Consider the following 21,235-nt stretch of genomic DNA (forward strand, 5'->3'; position numbering starts at 1 on the left):
AGGTTGCTACATCTGGGTTCCCTTGTATTACTGAACCGTCCCAATATTGGCGCATTGGGACCATTACTTTAGTAAAAATGTACCTTCACCTCAGTTTTCTTAGCACTGTGTTTCTCATGTGTCAGCTATGCACTGTAACCTTCCTTCCTGCCTCTTTGTTTCAGAGTGATCGTCTTCTGATCAAAGGCGGTAAAATAGTTAATGATGACCAGTCCTTCTATGCAGACATATACATGGAGGATGGGCTGATCAAGTAAGTGTAACTCATTATGTACAAATCTGACCTGCGGTGTTCGGAGCTGTAGCTACTTTCCTGACTCAGAGTGCCCAGTTTAGATGCTGCTGTGAGCCCATTTTGATGGGTGACAATTGATGAATTTGAGAAATCAGATTTAGGGGCTTCATGGTCACAATTCATGCCTACCCACTGCACTGTGGATTGTGCAATGTACTATTTTTAGCAGAGGTGACACAATAACTTCTTGTCACCAGCTCAAATACTTGATTTGTGATATGTTGAATATTCTAAAGGTTTCTCTAGAATGTGATTGTTTGGCTGGATTGCCCCATCAGAAGACACAAACACAGCCTCTTCTATGGAGACAGCTCATCTGCTTTCTTAATCAGAAGGGGCCTGATTAAGTCCTAAGTAGGAGGAACCACAGAAGTATTCCAAGTTAATTGCCAAGTAACACAGACAAACTATGGCCTAATCCCCGGGGGGGAGGATTTTAGGTTTCATTCTTCAAGTGGCAACCAGCACAAATAAGGCTGTCCCTGTGTTTATTGTGTATGTTACGGAGGAGAAACAGCAGAGCTGTTATGAGTTTGGGGAGGGTTGGAACCTGGGGGGTTGAAAGGAGCTGAGTGTATACCAGTGTCCCCAGCTCCTCTTACTGGGACAGCTCTCGGGCTCTAGAGAAACGGCACATCTGATGCAGGCGAACACTGCAGCCAGTGACATCTTTTAAATTAGCAGTATTCATCAAGTGCTAGCAGCAGACCAGTTGGGAGGAGTGGAAAGCTGGAGGGTTCTTGGCTGTTGCCTAGATGCTCACACCCTGATTTATGATCCTAAAATAGGTTTTAACATTTCCACATTTAATGTGTTCTCCATGTGTGTTTCCCGGTGACAGTCTCGGCTCTGGACTCTTCTAGTGCCATGACATTCTTATTTCTGCCCCCAATTGTAACACAGCACGATCTGATCTGATGTGGCCTGGCAGGGGGCAGGACAGGCTTGCTCTGTCATTTGTCTTGGGACTTTTATCAGTTCCTCACCGATTAATTTTATTTTTGAAAAATTGGTATAATGATGTAGTAAAAATACTTGTCAAAGCTTAGAAATAAATCCCATTCCCCACTGTGATGAATAGTTTTGTTTTTTTTCCTCTGCTTTCATTGTCTCCCTTGTGGGCACCTGCTTCCTTGTTTTGGAATTGTCAAAATTATCCTGTTCACTTTTTCCTCCACCTTATTTTGTTCTACTGCCACTTTCACCTCCACTCTTTCTCCTATTCTCTTGAGGGGAAAGACTGTGGTGAAATTGAATATTTGGAAAATGCAGACAGATCTGCAGCAAATCGATGCAGGATAATTAGCTGAATGGTGTTCGCTAGAAGAAGGTTGAAAGACATTTTATTTAAATATCCCTGGGCCTGGGCTTCATCCATTGAACCCTGATACCCTATGTGAGTTTTGCTTGGCGTCCCCTCTTATTTGAGGATGAGAGGTGGGGAATGCTTCTTGGAGGAATTATAATTGGAGAAGTCTGTGGCATATAGTGGAGGTAGGTTGCTGCTTTGCAAGGACAGCTGACAGGTCCTGTTTGACTGTGCACTTCCTTGACTGCTTTTCTCTCCCCCTTTGTTTGCTTAGGCAAATAGGAGAAAACCTCATCGTGCCAGGAGGGGTGAAGACCATCGAGGCCCACTCCAGAATGGTGATCCCTGGAGGAATTGATGTCCACACTCGGTTCCAGATGCCCGACCAGGGGATGACGTCTGCTGATGACTTCTTTCAGGGCACCAAAGCAGCCCTGGCCGGGGGGACCACCATGATCAGTAAGGAATTTCACTGTCCTCATGCTGATAAGGAACTGTGGCGTGCAAAAATGAATCTGTAGTGGTTGATGCTTTGTTCCGAGGGTTGATGCCTTGGCAGTGGCTTGGCCAGTTAAATAAGGGTTTGGATGGGTTAGTAATTTGTGTAATCTCCTTATCTTTACTTCTGGTCAAACACTGAGTTCTGCAGTTCAGCATGAGAACCCAGTTCTGGGGAATCTTGTGAGGATAAGAAGACCAGCTTCTTGTGTTTTCTTCTGGGAGGTGTTTGGTCTTCTGTGACTCACGAATGTGACTTGCTTGGGAAAGCACAGCATGGGGAGGCATCTTCAAAGCCAGTATTTTTGAAATTTTGCTCCTAAATATTTGATTTTGCTCTTTTAAAAAATAATTCCTGGGATTGGGGTGTAGTTCAGAGCTAGAGTTCTTGCCTGTGCACTTCCATGACTGCCTTTCTCTCCCTCTCTGAGTTCAGTACACTTCTGTGTGACCTTGGGCAGGTCACTTCACTTCTCTGAACCCTGGAGGCTCATCTGCACCAGGAATTCTTACCTCCTCACTAGTGATGCACCAAAAACAGGAGAGGTTTTGCTCCTGAACCTAGTGCTGGCAGCTACGGAAGGGCCCTGTCCCTTGGGAGCTCCCACGAATGGGTTTCTCCTCCCTGGGGCTTCTGCTTGTGCCTCTTGGCTCTTCGCACCTGCCTTGAGCTTCAGGCCAGGCTTCTTCCCATGCGTGCAATAGACCCCTCCTTGCAGGGACAAGGGGCGTCCAGTGAGGCCTGCACTGGCCCAGGGAGCCCAGAATAGGAGCAGATGGCCCTGTGGGCAGAGCCTCAGGAAGGGGAGTGAGTCCCTTCCACCGGCTGTCCTGCCTGCTCAGGCAGAATGTGATGGCATTTGAGGTGGCTCTGTGATGCAGCCTGCCAGGCTGCCAAGGAGGGGATTAAATGGGCAGACTCGGAGAATGGGAGTGAGCAGAGCTGGTGGAGTGAGCAAACGAGGAAAATCAGGACGTTTTTCTCTTTTCTGCATGTGGGCAGTCCTTCTGCTTTGCTTCAAGTGAGCGAGCGGCTGGAGCTTGCTATACAAACCAGGGGGCCTCGAGAAGGGGAAGAATTTAATGCAACTTCCATATGACCTGCCTGCGATGCGACTAGGATGTTTCCTTCATGCATACTGAAACCAGGGAGAAATGCTTAGGGTGTTTTGAATGGGTTCAAGTTCAAACCTAATGTGCCACTGTGGAAATAAGCACTTGAAGCACGTTGGTGTAAAGACCTTCTGTTCTCTTCCTTCTCATCTTTCTGGGTCTCCAGGCTGAGTCACCTGCCCTGGCAGGTGGGTCCTCGGCAGTGCCCTCGTTGGCTGTGTGTTTCTTGGGGCACAGGGCTACAGGCTCCTTTCTGTCTGATGTGGCACTGCTCGTGGAGCAGAATGCAGCTGAGAAAAGATGGCACATCAGCAGCAGAAAATCCTGTTGCCGCCGACAGAGCCTGTCCCCAAATGCTGCACAATGGGGCATTGTGAGAGACCTGGGGGATGTGCTTTGCCCTTTCCCTGTGGGGATGGGTGAGCAGAGGCTCCTGCTGAAGCCTGTGGGTGCCAGACTGGCCTAGGGGTCGTGGAGGTGGTGGAGGTGGTGTTTGGGGAAAAGATGATGGGCGTTAGGATCCCAGAGCTCCCAGAAAGCAGGGGAACAGTGATTTCCCTTTTGCCAAGGGGCAGACTCAGGTCAGAGGTAAAGGCAGTCCTTGCTGGTATTTACCCCGTATGCCTAGGAATGGGGGTGACAGTCGTGGTACACTCCCGTAGCCCCAACCCCAGCATCTCTGGCTCTGCCACCTTCATTCCAGTGCCTCAGCTGCAGAAGGGGAAGATTGTCATCAGCTGGACTGTGCCTGCATGGTATGGTGTTGGCCCGTAGGAAGCACACAGATGTAGTCACTGTCACTGTATCTCATATGGACGTCTGCTTTTTCTATGACACTCTGGTGCTCTTCTCTCCCCACCAAGCCAGAGGAAGGAGGTCCTGTCTGCTGATGGCCTCACCTGGGCAATTGCAGAGACCATGGGTCCTCCAGGCACGTCCGGTGTTCCAGTGTCACGGGGGAGGGGTCATCAATGTTCTGTAGTCTCTGACAAGTAGAGAATGGTGTTTGGGGGAACCTGTGCATCTTAACTGATGCTTCTCTGAAACTCTTGCCCGCTCTAGGCACTTGGTGAGTACAGGAAATTTGAGAAGAGACTCGCTTTTACTTTCTTTCTCCTTTGGTTTCTCTGTGGTGTCCAAGCCAGAGTCTTGCCAGTTCTTTTAAGATGTAGCTGAGGGAACATCTCCGTCTGGTTCTTGAGTGAGATGGTGTTTAGCATCAGTGTGGAGCAAGTTTGAACAGTGACTGTGAGTTGGACCTGTGGTAAGATGAAGAATATGGCAAAGCGGTCATCCTGACTGTAGTAGTGACAGGAAAAAGGCCTGCATATGTTCAGTAAAGAAACAAGGTTTTATAAAAATATTGTAGATCCGTGGTTAGCTGTACCCGTGGGTACAGAGGGCCGACTGTATTGCTCTCAGGGGACCCCAGGGACCAGGACCCACTGCCCTGAATGTCATTTCTGCCATCCTGAGGTGTGGAGCCCCAGGAGCTCCCCCGGTGGCTCCCTGTAGCAGAGATGGGGTGGGTCTTCAGAAGCAGCCCCTGCTCCCAGATTCCAGATCTGTCGCAGCTCAGGGTGCAGCTCCCGGGTTGTGCCTCTTCTTTATTGATCCTGCTTAGGAGGCGTGATCAAAATTATGGCAAATGTTTAAAGAAAAAAAATTGGTGACAGCAAAAGACGTCTTGCCATTAATTCCCTTAAAAATATTCCTTTTGGCTTTGAACATGCGCATGACATCATCTTTGCCATTTTCTGAAGCCCTTCTGGAAGTCATCCTTTGCATGATTGCCTCTACATCCTGAATTGATTCAAGATGTTTATGGCAGCTTCTGCCAAGTAAAAAACACCATGGTGGGTCCTCATCTGTCTTATCTACTGGACCTGGCACCATGCGACTTCTGGCTCTTCCCCAAAGTCAAAATGACCATGAAAGGTGAACATTTTGAATCCTTTCAAGACATGGAGGCAGCCACAATGCAGTTCAAGACAGTCACGAAAGAGGACTTCTAGAGCTGCTTCAGAAAGCACAAGAATGGTGGGAGAAGTGTGTTTGAAGGAAGAAGGGGTCATTTTCTGAGAGGGATTAGCAGCAGTTGGCCTTTTGCTGCAATACGTTTAAGAATTTTAGTTTTGCCATATATTTTGGTCATACCTGTGTGCCCAGGCCGACGCCCTCTCTTTGCCTTTGCCCTTGCATCGCCAGGGCCGTCTGGAAGCGCTGCCCATGTGGTGCTGGCTAAGACCTCAGGCCACATGACCCCACTTTTCTACAACTCACCTAGTGGATTTTGTCTCTGTGTTGCCTCTCTTGCCTGTTCCTTTGCATCTTCCAGTTCCGCCCTTTGCTGGCTCCCCCTGCAGAGGCTGGCCGCATCCCCTGGGTAGTGTTGGCCTTTGTACTCGTAACTTTCTCCAGGCAGCTGCACCCACGTCACTCCTTCCCTAGACCTTTCAGTGACTCCTTCTTGCTTGGACCAGTGTCTTCTTGCTTGCAGTCCAAGTGTCAGAGCTCTACACAGCACCAGTGTCAAGAGCTCTGCACCAGGCCTGCAGCCTCAGCCTTGCCCAACATTCTCACCTCAGCCAGGGTGGGACTGGGAGACACAGGTCTCTCCTCTGCCAGTGTGAATCCTCAGGGCTGAGGTGGCTTAGTGTACATGGCTCCTAGCCCCTTTCTCTGCACTTTGGCAAATGCTAGACTTTTATTCCACTGGCTCTGTGTCACACAGCCTCGTACTGCGGTTCCATCTCCTCTCTGTCTGTTCATTTTTGTGCACTCCTCTTGCCCCATGCCCTGAGCAATACCTCACTGCTAGTGTTGTGGGAGAATTTCCAAGTCCAATTGAAAGGAAGATTCATTGTGCCAAAGAGATAAGAAGGCAGTATTTAATTTTTCCACCAGCCGAATACAGACTGTTGCAGGATAGTTCCCAAAGGCATCAACCCTGCTTTTACAGAGTTTATGTAGCATTTAGAAGTGGGAGGTACAAAGCTAGTGATGAAACCTCACACAATTGGTTACATGCATGGAGTCATTTTTTGACAAGCAGGCTAGTCTTGAACAGATTTGTTGAAAAAGGAATTTTATCATAACATAGAAACATTCTGGGGACAAGGGAAGGGCCCCTTACAGGGTGAGCAGAGTTAAAGGTGTCCTGGACCAGCCCAGGGTGCCTGAAAGTGTAGACAACTACTCTGACTCAGGGCCTATCAGAGCTATGCAGCTGGGCTGCAGACACTGTCAAGGTCAGTTGAATTCAGCAGAAACTTGGTTAGAGGCTTCTCATTGCTCTCTATGAAATTCCTGTAAGTTGCTATTTGATGAATGTGGTCTTACACCATAATTGTGCCCCAACACAAGGAGGCACTCCTTGAGTGCCTAGGGTTGATCACTGTCTGACTGACTGACGGAATAAGACTTGGTTTCCTGCCTACCTCAGTGATGGTGGAGGCCTCAGCTGTTTTGTGAGCTTCACTGTGGAGGAAGAGCCCCAGAGAAGGAGCCAGAGGCCTCCTAAGGGGACGTGGCTTGGGAATGCTGCTGTCATTTTTTTTTAACCCACGTGGCGTGTGGGGTCCTTGCAGTCGCGACAGGCACATGTGTGTGAACACACACGCTGTCCTGTGAATGTGTCTGTCACTGATACTTTGATTACTCCCTTTGCAACCTTCTTTTGACTAGGCTTCCAGGGTGTTTACGAAAACACTCAGCCACATCAGACTGAAGTTTCCAAGTCCAGGACTGAAGTCGAGGCCGCAGAATCTGCCTGTGGTCTGGCGATTCTAAAGCCACGTTCAGCGCTGGGCTGCCCCTGAGGGCTTTCTCTCTGCCCCTCCTCCGGTCTCCTCTGCTGATGGGGTCACATGTTTCGCCTAAGGACACAAGTGCTTCCGGTAGCTCCCATGTCATTGTGTGAATCCCAGCATTGAGCAGCTGGGCTGAAAGATTCTGTCCACCGGTGGCATAGGGTGGGCTGATCCCGGATCACAGGTGCTGTGTAGAGTGGAGGTACGGAGTAGAGAGGAGGCCTCCTAAGATACAGCAGCTCTTTCCCGAGGGCCAGCATGCGCACTGCACAAAGTGCTTTCTCCCAGAGTGGGTTGCTGTGTTGGGCCTGTTTATCCAGCCGGGTGGGCCATGGGGATGGGGTCCTGTGCAAGCCTCAGCTTCCTCTCACAGACATTGTGCCACCTACCACAAGCTGGCGGGTGTCCTGCGAGGTGCAGTGGCGGCATCATGTCTTGAGACATCTGTGTCCTCCTGGCCTGGCTCCCTTGGTGGCTCCACTCCTCCTGCCTGCTGTAACTCTGTCCTTTGTCATGCGCCGCTGACTCGGGCCCCCCACCTGGCAGGCAGGACTCACACAGACCGCGCTGTTCCAGTGGCCTCCGTGGGCGAGCTGTCTCCTGCTTGTGGCAGCTGCTGGCCCTGCAGCGTCCTTGGGTCTGGGGGAGGAGACCATGGAAACCCCCTCTTCCCTCCACGCCCTCCAAGGCTGACCTTCCGTGCACGTCCTGGCCAGCATCCGTGCAGAGCTATAGAGGACACTGAGTTTAGTAAGCGGGGCAGCCCCGCTTAGTCACTTGGGAAAGCTGCTGACCTTGAGTGATCTGTGGTTTTGTTTAATACCTGCTCAGGGCAGGAGCTAGGGACCTGAGGATGGGTTTCGGTTCCCCTGTGTCGGCCTTGGGCTGCTTTGCTTTGATTTGCTAAGCTTCCCACCCTACATTTTATTTATTTGTTTTGTGACGCCAGGGAGGGAACCCAGAGCCTCACCTGCTAGGCAGGTGCTCTCCCATAAAGTTCGCCTCCCCGCTGCTGTGCTTTGTTAAGGGCTTCGGAGGTTAAAGGGAAAGGGACCGTCCATGGCTCCAGCTCCATATCACCCCAGGAAGGATCCTTTCCCTGTTTCCCCACTTTGTCTTCTTTGGGCAGACATTTCTGTTCCTTAAGGAGTGATCATTTATTTATCACCAGGGGTGCTGGCGCATGCCTGCAATCCTACCACCTTGAGAGACTGAAGCAGAACTGGTGCAAATTTGAGTTTTGCTTAGACGACTTTAGTGAGACCCTTTCTCAAAACTGAAATAAGTAAGTAAGTAAACGAATAAAGGGCTGGGAGAGTAACTCTGCAGTCCTTAGGTTCAATCCTCAGTGCCAAGGGAGAGAGAGAGAGATGGAAAGACAGAGAGAGACAGAGACAGAGAGACAGAAAGAGAGAGAGATCGCTTATTTATTTCACTGCTTTTTGAGGGCCCTGTCTGACTTGCAGCTCTTGCTGGCTGCAGCCATTTATTCAAATTCCTTGTTCCTAGCCAGCCCTAACTGCCAAGGTTAATGATAAGGGGGATTACCCGGAGTAGAAGTTAGCGTTCTTTCTGGTTAACCCGTCTGGGAGGCAGCTCTCTCTGAATGCGACCAACCGTCCCCTAATGACAGAGAGGGTGTAGCAGGAGCTCCTTCCAGGGAAAGGGAATTGTGTGAGGCGCTTGGGCAGGCATTAAAAACCATGACTGTCTGGTTGAGTCCCCTGGGTGTTTCAACAAAACGTAAACGCCGAGACTCTGGCCCCTGGTCCTGGGTGGGCCTGGCATTGGTCATTCTGAGAGGTGCTGAGTGACAGCTGGGGTGAAGAACCCTGGGGCTGAGAGCTTGTGCTCACAGCTGGACTTCCGGTGAACCTGAGTGGGCACGAGTTGAGGTTACCAAAGCCAGAGGTACCCCCTGTGCCTCTTCTATGCCCCATCCTGTCCTCTTGACCAAGGGGTGTGCTGGGACCTGGGCTTGGGTGGGTTTGGTAGCGCAGTATCCCCTGGAAACTTAGGAAGCAGGGTGGGGCTGGGAGAGCTGTCACTGAATGGAACCTTCTCTTTCCATTCTGTCCTGGGCACTTTGCCTGGCTCATCCCCCATGGGGCAGGGGTTAGGACTCAGCGGGTGTGACTGATGGTGGGGTGGGAGGTGCCGGAGTGCAGACCGCTGTCCCTGGTCCCGCAGGCCACCTGCTGTGCTAGTTCCTGGAGCAAACCCTGCTGTCTTTTGGTTGAATCAGCGATGTTTATGACCTAATCCCCCTCTAATGATAGGGCAGGACTGCAGGCCTTCCTTGTGGGGAGCTTGTGAGGAAGAAATCAAAAGATTCTGGTAATAACATAGAATCGTGGAATCTGGGGGCAGTCAGTGTTCACTCAGATCTGTCCCAGCCCCTCTCTCACGCTGGGGGGCATTCACTGCTCCCCCCCACACACACAGCAGGAGAGCCCCGGAACACAGCAGGAGAGCCCCGAGGATCAGACCCCAAGTTTGTTTGCCCTCTCCAGAGCTTTCTGTTTGAACAGGGTCCTCCCATTATGTCTTCAGATGATGATCTCTATATCTACTAGGGTATAGACAGAGTAAGTGAGGTTTTTTTGTGCCTCACCATTTAAAACTGAACATCGGGACACTTTTGGCATGCATGTGACCGGTCTCTTTCATCTGCTTAATCTGTTCAGCCTGTCTAATCTCTACTGGGTTTGTTTGTTTGGGGTGTTTTAGCAACATACCGCACACAGGGCAGTTTGTAAACCACAGAAATTAATTGCTCATTGTTTTGGATTTGGGGAAGTCCAAGGGCAAAGAACCAACAGATTTGGGGTCTGGTGAAGACCCGCTGTCTGGATCCCAGAGGGCCATCTTCTCACTGTGTCCTCCATGGCATGTGGGGCCAGGGGTCACCCGATAGATAATCCCATTCCAGGGGGCTCCACCTTGGGACCTAATTACCTCCCAAGGCACCCATGTCCTAATTCCCTCCTCTTGGGGGCTAAGATTTCAACATAAGGAGTTTTAGGAGACAAACGTGCACTCTACTGTCTAATCTAGTGTATATTCATATATATTATAAGTACATAAGCTCTATATTGATGTGTATCTGAATATCAGGTATAACTATATGAATTGCCTGTCATCTCTACTTAAACACTCATCTGTCTAGTTTATCGATTATCTATTGTCTATCATTCTTCTGATCATCTGTCTAGCCTCGATCTCTCCAACCTAATGATCATCGGTTCATGTCTCCCATGCCAAGGAAGTAGTTGATCACACCCTGTCTCATTCCGGGTGGGTTACGAGAGAGTGCTCAAGGCTTGTTTTGTTTCCAAGCCATGAAAAGAAGTGCATGTTATGAACACAAAATGAAAAACAACTGCAAAATAATAAAAAAGTCACTTTTGATCTCCCTGTCCCCCAGTGATCTCTGGATCATTTTGGGGCCTAAGTTTCCTTGACAACACCTCTGGCTGGGCAGATGTCAGGCAGTGCCACCAGGAAACAGCTCATCAAGTGAATAGCTGGCCAGATTTGGCTTCTGTGCCCCCAAGGGAATTCACTGCAGGCCTGTTGTGCTGCATGGTGCCTGGCTCCTTGCAGGGCTTCGAGGTGGTTTCCATCTCTTGTCGAGCATTCTGTCACCCAGGGTCATTCCTCAGGCAGCCTTGGTGACAGCTTCCTGCCCAGTGGGTGTTTTGGGCAAGGAAGTACTTAGTCATCTAGGGCCTGACACTCAGGGAGGGGGCTTGGGAGAGCCTGCAGGATGCTGGGAACGCCGTGAACTGGGGCTTCCTGTCGTATGGCGTCATCCCAGGGGACTGCATGGACCCCTCCGAGATGAAAGTGCTGGTCTCTGCCTGGTCCTGGCCAGCTTGAGCTGGCCACGCGCCTTTTCTGTTGTCAGGCACATTGCAGGCTTCTTTCCTGGCTGGGAAGTTGTTTATTCTGTACTGCAGCTCACTGGCGAGCAGAATCAGCTCTGCACACAGAGGCTGCACCCCCCAGGGTGAGGTTCACTGTGACCGTGGCCTGTCGAGAGTCCCTGCTCTTCCAGCAGAAGCTCAGTGCCATGACCTAGATGTCCCCTGCGTCCGAGAGGGGCGTTTGGAGAGCGATGGGGAGGAGTGATGGATGCCACCGGCTGTCAGCTGAACGCAGTCTCTTTCTGGGTGGCCGGGGCCCCTTTTCACACTGGGCCAGACTGAGCCAATTTCCATCATGCAGGTCACTTCCAGCGTCTCTTTGTCCTTGCTTGGGTCTCCTCATTCCTCATTTCCTGGGGGTCACTGTGGTGTGGCCATGAGCCCAGCCTTTCTCCCTGATTTTGGATAGGAAACTCCCTAGACACATGGCTTCTTCTCTTTTTTTGAGGAGGGACTGAGACAGGGAAATCAGTGTCTCGGGGTTGGAACTGTTGTTCTGCCTGGTGGAGATAATCCAAAGATTCTCTCAGGGACAAAGGAGGCGTAATGGAAAGAATCTGGGGCCTTGCTTTTCTCTGGGACCCATCTTCATGGAATCCGGGCAGGCTGCCCCATGCTGGTCTTTGTTTTCTCTGTTGTCAGGAGCTTTTCTGTTTATTGCCTGGTGGGGTCACTGGGAGGGCGGGGGTGGTGGAGGTGACCGAGCTCAGACAGGTTACATTTGTAGAGGGGAGGGATCGTCTGCCCAGTCAAAGCTTTCCTGATGATACCTGGCACCTGGGATATCTGAAGTTTGTTTTGGAATATTTGAAGGTTGAAGTATTTATTTTGTGATGATTGACTCTTGTTTATCATCCATCTCTTTTCTCATTCTCCGTCTTCACAGTCAGTCCAGATGTTCACTGTGACTCTGAAATGCTGTTTTTTGGCAGGGGTGGTGGTGGTGGGGATTGTTGCTGTCCATGAGGTTCAGAGAGACGCTGTCTCCACCACTCAGTTTCTGTCTATTGGAGAGTCCTTGTCATGACTCACTTTTTCTTCTCACAACTGATTTCCGCGGGCAGGGTAATTTATTAAGAAAGGAAGTTTATTTGGCTCACAGTTCTGGGAGCGTGGTGTCAGCCTCTGGTGAGGACCTGCTGGCTGCATCAGAAGATGGCACAGAGCGTCACAATGCAAGGCTGAGTGGGTGTGCCAGCTCAGCTCGCTCCTTCCTAACTTCCTTCCTTCCTAACTTCCTTCTTTCTTTCCTTCCTTCCTTCCTTCCTTCCTTCCTTCCTTCCTTCCTTCTTTTTCTTTCTTCCTTTTTTTCTGGTCATTGAGCCCAGGTCTTTTTGCGTTGAACTACGTCCCCACGTGTTTTTGTTTTTAATTTTGGGACAGGGTCTCACTAAGTTGCCCAGGCTGGGCTCCAATTTATGATCCTCCTGCCTCAGCCTATCAGAGTGCTAGGATTACAGGGGCCACCAATCACACCCGAGTTTCTTCTTAGAAAGCCACTCAGAGCCTCATGTAATTTTAATCACCTCCCAAAGCCCCACCTCCAGATGTCATTAACGTATGAATTTGGAGATTCAATACTGTTTTACCTTTGGAGGACACCTCAAATCATAGGAGTTCTATGGAAACAGTTTCCATCCTTGGGAGAGGCGGGTTCACCTTGCTGAGTTAATACGTTAGATTCTGGAAGGTAGGTGATGGTGGAGGCCAGTCAGGGTGCACCAGGTTGGGGAGCACCTTCCTGGGCCAGGGGGTGCCTCCTGCCCATGGAGACTTGGGGTGTCAGGTGCAGGAGGGAGTGTGTTTGCCAGAGAAGAGCTGAGGGAGGTGTGCTTCCTGGGGGCGCTGAGAGGCGCTGAGATGTGTTCACTGTAGGTACAGCCTTCTAATTGAAGTGGAATGGGGTGCTAACCTGTGGAAACGCAGTAGCTTCTCTTCCTGGGGACAGAAAGTCTGCGAGGAGCTCTTGGCCCCTGTGACTGCGTTTGGGCTTCCTCTGGGTCTCGGTTCTGGGAGGTCAGGTGATCAGGACCCCTGATGCAGCCCCTGTGTCTGGCTCTGGCCTCTGCCGATGATGGCTGTGCCTGGAAATGTCATTTTTCCTCGACTGTTTTTCCCCTTCAGGTACTAACTTGGTTCTTTCTTGTCTTGATTCTCTTTCTCTTTAGGGGAATTTGTAAGAGCTTGTTCCTGTTTCTCCCTAGAAATTTCCTAAGGGTTTTTCAAAAAGATGCTAAGAGCCTTGTCAGTTTAGGGACTCACCCTTCCCTCCTCTCCCCTCTCCACTTCTCTTTCCTTCTGTGTTGGCTCCTATGACCTATGTTGACACTTTTAACATTTCCCCCCCAAAACCTGAGATGTAATTTATATTACGCAATTCACTTTTTAAAATGCACATTTGAGCAGTTGTTTTTGGTACATTCACAGAGTTGTGTCACCATAGCCACTGTCTAATTAGAGCATCCTCACCACCCTGCCATGGTATGAATGTGTCCCCCTGTGTGTCCAGAACCCCGTTTCCAAGGCACCAGAGTTAAAAGTGAGACCTGGAGGAGTCCAGAGTGACTTAACACCAGACCTCCTCCGAAAGGGCTGATGGGGTTCCCGTGAGGGAAATGTCCAGCCTTTTCTGCTGCTCCCGAGACTTCCTGCCGTCACGTGACCCAGCAGGAAGACCTGGTCACTCTCCGTGGGTCCCTCAACCGTGAAGTTCCCTTCTGAAGCCTCCAGAATTGTAAGAATTTATAAATGCCCAGGCTCAGTACATACTCTGTTACAGCGGCACAAAGGTGAGGCACATCCCAAAAAAGAAAGCCATGCCACTTGGCGGCTTTTCCTCCTTCCGCCTGTCCCCTCACCCCTGCCCCTGACAGCAGTGAGTCTGTTTTCTGTCTGTGTAAATGTACTTACTCTGGACATTTCATATACACAAAATCATAAGACGTGAACTTTTGCACCGCCTTCTTTCCTTGTTAGTTTCTAACCATGTTAGTTAGTGTCAAGGTTCACCTATGTCGGAATAGTCCCAGGATTTTATTTTATTCTTTTTCAGGGATGAATTGCACAACAGACTGCACGTAGCACCATATTTGTCTGTCCATTCATCAGCCCGTGGCACTAGTGTGGCTTCCGCTTTGAGGCTGTTGTGAATGAGTTACGTACACTGTGGGTAGTTCTCTGTGGGGACGGCTCTCGTTTCTCCTGGGTGCGTGCCTGGGAGAGGAACTGTTGGGTCTTGTAGAAGCTGTTTTGAATCCCACAGCAGGTGGAAGGGTCTCAGTGTCTTTGCCCCCTGGCCAACACCACCCTGCCTCCATGGTGGGTCCAGCCCACTGGATCATTTGCTGGCGGTCATTTGTATTTTGGATGGACAAGCCAGCCTTGGGGCATCTATGGTGACAAATACAGGGTTGTTCACAGAATACTTGAGAAATTAGGGACACCCCAGGAAAGCAAGGCTTTTGGGGCTCCTGCTTAGAGTTCCTCGGGCCCTCTTTCTGGGGCTCACCCCAGTGGCTGGTCCTGGCGGCTGCCACTGCTAGTTCAGATTTGCTGAAGTCTCACCATGTGGCCCAGAGGGAGAGCTCTTTTGCTTACCCAGCCCACTATAACACAGACTGGTCACAAAAGGCAGCACAATGGTCCTCCACACAACCTGTTTAGAGTCTTGCCCTGCACCCATTAGACACCATTCCCTTTTCTGCTCCCCAGCTCCAGGGAGCCGCTGCCCTGGTTTCTGTTTCTGTGAATCACACTGCTCTAGGGGCTCCTTGGGAGTGGAGGGTGGCCGTGTTGGACCTTTTGGGCCTGGCTTATTTCTCTCAGCACCCAGCAGCATATCCCCGGGTGCGCCCATGTCTGGCATCTTTTAGCAAGAATGAGGAAGGCTGCCAGGGCTGTGCACGTGCTGCTTCCACAGCCTGTGTCCCTGCTTTTGCTCTGTGCCTGGAAGGGGGATCCCGGATCCTAGGGCAGTTCTGAGCCACAGTCTTCTGCTTTGCACTTGAAGTTTGGGGCTGCTGGGCAGCTTAGACAGGGTGGAATGCACAGTGCAAGGTCTGGAGTGGACAACTGCACGCCATCAGTGACGAGTCCCCTCCTGGAAGGCCCCTTCTGTGCACTTTGGAAGATTCCCTCCTTAAAGCACTTTGAGCTATGCAAAGCCACATCAGGGATAGTGTGGTTCTTTAAGGGAAGCCATTCTTGGGGGCTGAATCTCCGCTCTGCTTCTGGGACACCCTGTGGTCCTCTCCAAGTGGGCCCCAGAATCCCTCACGTGGTCCCCAGCCTTTGTTGCCATCCTGCATCTCCTGCCTCTGCCCTCCTGGCCCCCCTTGCCTCTCTGTGTCCTGCACCTCCCAGGCTGCTGCCTCTTCCTCCCCATTCATCTTTAAAGTCTTTCCCTGGTGTGGGCCTGCGTGACCTGGGTCCTCACCGTTGTGGGAAAGCGGAAAGATGCGGGCCCTGATGAAGTGTCCATGGCCACCTCTCACCGGCAGCATGTTCATGACCCCTGTTTTGAGTGAGTGGAGGCTATTTATGCCAGTTGGCTGGAGAATGGGTGAGGAGTCAGCAGGGCAGGTTTGGATAGTGAGGTGTCACTGCGTCCTGGAGGGTCACGCGCAGGCATTGAAAGCCCATGCGTATTCAGGGAGGTCTATGGCCAAGTTTCCACTGGGGTGGTCCTGGAGGGCTTCCTGGAAGAGGGGTAGCAGCTGGGAAAAGAGGAGGGGAAGGAGCAGATGAGAGGCCTGCCCTCCCTGACTTGAGACTGCAGAGGGAGCACAGAGCTGGAGCTCAGCACTGGCTGCTGAGTTAGTTCTCAAGAGAGCGGCCCCCGACTCCTGACTGGCTCCCTGGCTTCCTGTCTCACTGTATGATCTGTCTCCTTCTTGTGCTCTGTCTCCTGTGAGGCAGGCCTTTGCCATAAGCTGAACCCATGGGCTACCCAGGCTTGGACTTACAGGCTCAAAGCTGTGTGCTAACTAAACCCATTTTCTCTATAAAGTTATCCAGCTATAGGCATTTTGTTATAGCAATGAAAATGGACGCATTCAGGAATTATTTGCATCCTTTAGTCTGCTTTGGTATTGAATGTCTTACATGCTTCCCAAAGGCATGCTGTTCCACTGTTGGGAATATGTAGAAACTGTGGTCTTCCATTTGAGTGTGTTTTGTAACAGGTTAGCAGAGCGTAGGCCTTGGGTAAAAGCACTGGACCATTTCAGGAAACACTTGAGAGAAAGGGATCAGGCAACATTGTTACCACTGCTGTCTGCCTATTGTTCCGGAAGTCTTAGCCAGTGTCGCCAGACAAGGAAAAGAAGAAGTAGAAATGTTAGGAAAGGAAAGCAGAATTATTGATATTTTACCGTAAATAGCCAAAAAAATTGACTAAAGAAGATATTCGTTCTGAGTGTATTAATGTGGCCAATTAAAAAATACATACTAAAATTGGAGCTTTCCTATATGCCCCAGATAACCAGTGGGAAAATATAAAGATTTCATTGACAGTAACAATGTGAAATATAAAACTCATAAAGATTACAAGAACAGGTTCTTACAGATGGGATCTAAGAGAAGACTTCAAGCAAATTAAAAGAAATGCTGTGAGTGGGGAGGGAGACCTCATACCAAGAAACAAGTTCTTTGGAGATTAATCTATAAATGCAAAACCTCCAAAGGTGATGCTTTTTTGCTTTTGTTTTTACATATTTGAGTGATTCTGATGTTCCGGAAGAATATTAAATGGGATTAAGAGCCAAGGACATACTTTGTTTTATTTTATTTTTTTGGTCCTGGGGATTGAACTCACAACCTCATGTTTGCCAGGCAGGTGCTTGTGCCACTGAGCTGTGTTATATCTGTGACTCCCAAGAATATATTTTAAAAGGTCACAGTGAAGAAGACTAAGAGACCACAACGGGTTAGATACTAAAACAAACCATAGAACTATCATGAGAGCAGTGAGTGGCTGTTCCAGGAGGTTCATCTTCATCAGATGATAAAGTGGAAAACCGGGAAGCAGAAACTGTGTGCGAATTTAGGGGATGCAAACATTTGTAGCAGTTCATACCCAGAGCGAACGGATAAAACAGTCACAGAATTACGCTGGATTTATTCACCGTTTGAGCAACAAAGAAACCTTAAGCTTACTTTGTATAACAGCATGCATAGCAGATTCAGAGAGTCAAACAGCAAATGAGAAGAGATGGGAAGAAATGCAGACTTAGAAGCATACAACTTGGATCTTGTCAAAGGCAGAAATCGTAAGAGCTGGGTCATTAGATATGCAACATTGTGCAACATTGTTACAATAAAGTGATAGAAAGAAACAAGGAATAGAAATTAGGATTGCAGTATATGATACATTTAAATACAAAATCGTAACACATTTAAGTACACAATCTTAACCTGTTACCAAAAAAGATGAGTGCTTTAATAGGAAAAGTAAAAAGGTCTGAACAAGGTCTTCATGAAAAGAGATGATTCTACCCTGAAGCTTAAAATTATTGTGGACTGAGTGAGCAATAAATGAAATATAAATGAAAGTTGCAATGAGCTGTTTTTTTTAATCTCCTGAACTTTAAATATTCAAGAGGGTCCAGTAAGCTGGAAAACAATGAAACTGTGTTTGGGACTTCATTTCTGTCCCCTGAATTATGCTTGAGGCAAATACATCGCTAATAATTGTCATTTCTGGGGAAAAAAGAAAGTTGTTAAATGAAAAGAAGACTGAGATTCTGGGGTGGGGTGGGGGCTGGGTTGTGGAAAAGTGGGCCACCTACTGGCTGGTGCAGATGTTGGGGTGGCCCTGGAAGGGCTGTCTGACAACAGAGTGGGTGCAGAGGTGCACACCTGTAATTCCAGCTGCTTGCGAAGGCCGAGGCAGGAGTATCACAAGTTTGGGCTCAGCCTGGGCAACCTGGCAACTTAGTGAGGCCCTATTTCAAAAAAAGAAAAAAAGAGAGAAATTTATGAAAATGTAATTTCCATATCATTCTTCTATTACAATTACCATTATTTTGTAAGAAAATGTATTAAGTGGGTAGGAAAAGAGATCTATAGAGATTCACAAGTGTATTGATCACATGTAATCTTTGCATGATGGGGTGGGTAATGGAAACTTGAATTTTTCCCCATCCTTTCTAGTGTTCCAGCTCTTTGGCCTTGCGATGTTTCTGCATTTCCAGGACTTCTCCAGGAAGCACAGGTCCCCTGGGCTGTGTTTTGTGCCCCCCTCTCCCTGTCATCCCGGAACGGGGAGAGCAGATTGTCAGCGAGTGGGCGAGGCTTTGTGGGCAAGGCTTTGCGTTTGCACAGGGCAAGGTTTGTGTCACCTGGACCTCAGGGCGCAGGTTGTAAAGAGCAATTACACCTCCCTGAGCAGCAGGTCCCTTATCAGGCTGCAGGCCTGGGTGTCCACACACACTGGCTTCTATTCAGAGTCTTGCTAATGAACTGGGGACAAAAAAGACCATTGAGTCCCCAGCCCGGCGCCTCCAGGAAGGGAAGCACACACTGGCACAGTGGCCATAGCCGAGTCTCCGGGTGTCACGCTCTGTGTTTTGCTGTGTTCTTGAATGGAGTCCAGGTTCCTGGGAGGAAAACACCCATCACATTCTGTTGGCTCTAAATTGAGCCCAGTCAACACATGACATCAGCAGGCCTTCCTTCCCTTCTGGACTCGTGTGGAGGGGGCGGGAGGGATTGTGCAACCCTGGGGCGGACAGATCTGTGGCCGACCAGATGCCTGTTGCTTTGGTCTCTGAGTCTAGCTCCACGCTGGATGGCTGATCTGGTCCTCTTTTTTTGTATGTATGGTACTGCAGATTGAACCCAAGGATGCTATTGAGCTGTATCCCTAGGCCTTTTGTATTTTTTATTTCGAGTCAGAGTTTTCTCTAGGTTGCCCAGGCTGAGCTCAGATTTGTGATCTTGCCTCAGCCTCACAAGTAGCTGTGTTTACCACCGGATGCCTGGCTTACTGGTCTTTAAGCAGTGAGGCTGTCCCAGCAGCGTGTGTACGGGGCCTGGTGGTGATTCACGAGCAGACCACATTCCTGGGTGTTCAATTTAAAGTGTTATTTGCAGGCAGTGCTCTTGTCTTTACTGTCACCCTGTACTGCTTGTCCTTAAGTGATGTCCTCAGGTACAGGCGTGAGCACCGCATCATGCATTTGGCTGGGATTTTTCACAGCACAACTGTGCTCAGGTCCCAGGGTTTGTTTGTGAGTAGCCCTCAGTGGAAATGTAAACACTGAGTTACTCATTGTGTTCCTGTTATTGTCCTGGGCCTCAGCCTGGGGGAGCCTGTGACCCTGTTCTGCACATGCCGTGTGTAGGTGTGTGCCTGCGTCCTGGCTCAGCGGAAACTATGTCCTTGGGTTTATCACTGGATTCCCCCCTTTTTTTAATTTAAATTTCCCCCCCGATTTCCTTCTTAAGGAAGCTACATGCAGGAAGGAGAGCCCCCTCAGACCTGGCTTTGCATGTAGAAGCCCTGTGAGGTGACTATTTTTTTCTAATGTTCTGCACAGCCCTGTCATCTCTTATTTTTGGCTACTCAGGACCCAGTCTGTGGTCCTGTAGCTCAGGGCAACCGAAAACTGAGACAAACAGAGGAAATGTCATTACTCACAGATTTCTCCCGCCACCTCCTCTGGCCCCACGCAGCCAGCTGCCTCTCCTCTTCCCCTTTTCAAGTGGAGCCGCTCTGAGCCCAGTCTGGCCAGGGCAGGGCTGACCTCGTTCCCTTTGGGGCATCTTCAGGCCGCCCTGTCAACATCCCCAGGCTTCCTGTCCTGCCTTACAGCTCTGCACCTTTTCTGTCATTTGTTCATAGCCTGAGATTTGTTCTTGGCAGACTTTGTGGTGAGCCCTGCTTTGCTAAAGCCTGAAGGCCCCAGGAAGTGGAGTGGAGAGCTTGCTCTCAGCCCCCCTCCCTATCCTACTGGGGTGCCTACTGGAGTGGGAAGGAAGAGGGGCCCTTCCCAACCCGGGCAGCAGTACCTTTAGGGCTTTGGTGTTTTGTTTTACTTTGAGACAGGGTCTCACTGTGTAGTGCAAGCTAACCTTGAACTCACTATGGAGTCCAGGCTGGCCTTGAACTCTCAGAAATCCTTTTGACTCAGTCTCCCCAGTGCTAGGATTACAGCCCTGTGCCACACTGCCCAGCTTCATTAGGGGTTTTTGAAGTGGAAATTGCAGCAACATTCCGAATGCCTGCTGGAGATGGAGTTGATGCTTCCTGGGTCTCTAGCAGACTGCGGGATCAGGTTTCTTCATTTTCCTTTCGGGCTAATGAGGCGACCTCTGTCCTTGAGGGTAGTTCATTACCTGGCAGTTTGCTCCTGGTTTGCATTGGGTTCTTCATGTGGGAAATGAATTATCTGTCTCTGCTGCTCCATTTGGTGGGAAGAATGATTGCATCCTGGGGACCAAGGCTGCGGTACCCCAGTGGGGCAAAGTCTGCAGAGGGGTTCTGTGATTGATGGTCAGCGTCTGCTTGTGTCGTGTTGGCTCTGTTTGCAGTCAGTATTCTGCTGGAGACCTTTCAGTTCTGCTGCCCCTGCTGTCCTGGGCTCATGAACCTTGGCCTTCCCTCTGGCGCCCTCTGCAGTCTCTCCCTGAGTCCTGTGCCTCCCCTCAGGCCCTTCCCCTGCTGCCCAGCTGAGCCCTGCCCTGGGAACAGCATCAGACATCTCTCTGTCCTTGAGGCGCCCCACTATTGCTTCTTTATCTGATACAGATTCAGACAGAACCTGCTGCTGTGAGCCCTTGGTAATACTATCTCATGACAACTCTATGACTAGGTCTGATGATGATGCCCACTTTACAGATCAGAAAACTGAGGCCCAGAGAGGGGAAAGGGTCCTAAGACTACACAGCAGAGCTAGGGTGCAAGCTCAGGCAGCCTGACCCTAGATCCCTTCCTCTGAGGGCCTATCCAAGGCTGTAAGGACTGTCACTGTTCTTGGAACTAGTCAATGGCAGGGACAGCTTTGAGCAGTGAGGCCAGCTCTGAAGTCGCAACCTGGAACCCGGGGTTAGGCGGGAGCTTCCCAGTGGCTCGTGCACGGTTCCATCCCTGTTCCCAGTGAGCTTGGGGTGCACAGTCAGGGTTTGGGGGGCTGCTCTCACAGGGTGGGGACTTTCCTTGTTCCTAAGGTGGTTGAGAAGAGGGAGAATTTTAGCTTCTCCAGATGGTACAGTTGCAACCCTGTTACACGTGCTGGAGATTTGAGACCATGCCTCTGAGGGCCTGGGAGTCCCTTGC

At 50.0% G+C, this 21,235-nt stretch overlaps 1 protein-coding gene across 2 annotated transcripts in view; it reads left to right on the plus strand.

Moving 5' to 3' along the window:
- Dpysl2 (dihydropyrimidinase like 2) overlaps positions 1-21,235 on the plus strand; it is a 119,340-nt gene that overhangs the window by 63,840 nt on the left and 34,265 nt on the right. For both annotated transcript variants that reach the window (XM_063234903.1, XM_063234904.1), the window contains exons 2-3: positions 165-253; positions 1,879-2,063. In XM_063234903.1, coding sequence (XP_063090973.1) covers positions 165-253; positions 1,879-2,063 — 274 coding nt within the window. The remainder of the gene's footprint in view (positions 1-164; positions 254-1,878; positions 2,064-21,235) is intronic.

Source organism: Cavia porcellus, unplaced genomic scaffold (genome assembly GCF_034190915.1).
Source record: "Cavia porcellus strain 051 isolate PalLab524CR breed Dunkin Hartley unplaced genomic scaffold, mCavPor4.1 scaffold_24, whole genome shotgun sequence".
NCBI classification, from domain to species: Eukaryota; Metazoa; Chordata; class Mammalia; order Rodentia; family Caviidae; genus Cavia; species Cavia porcellus.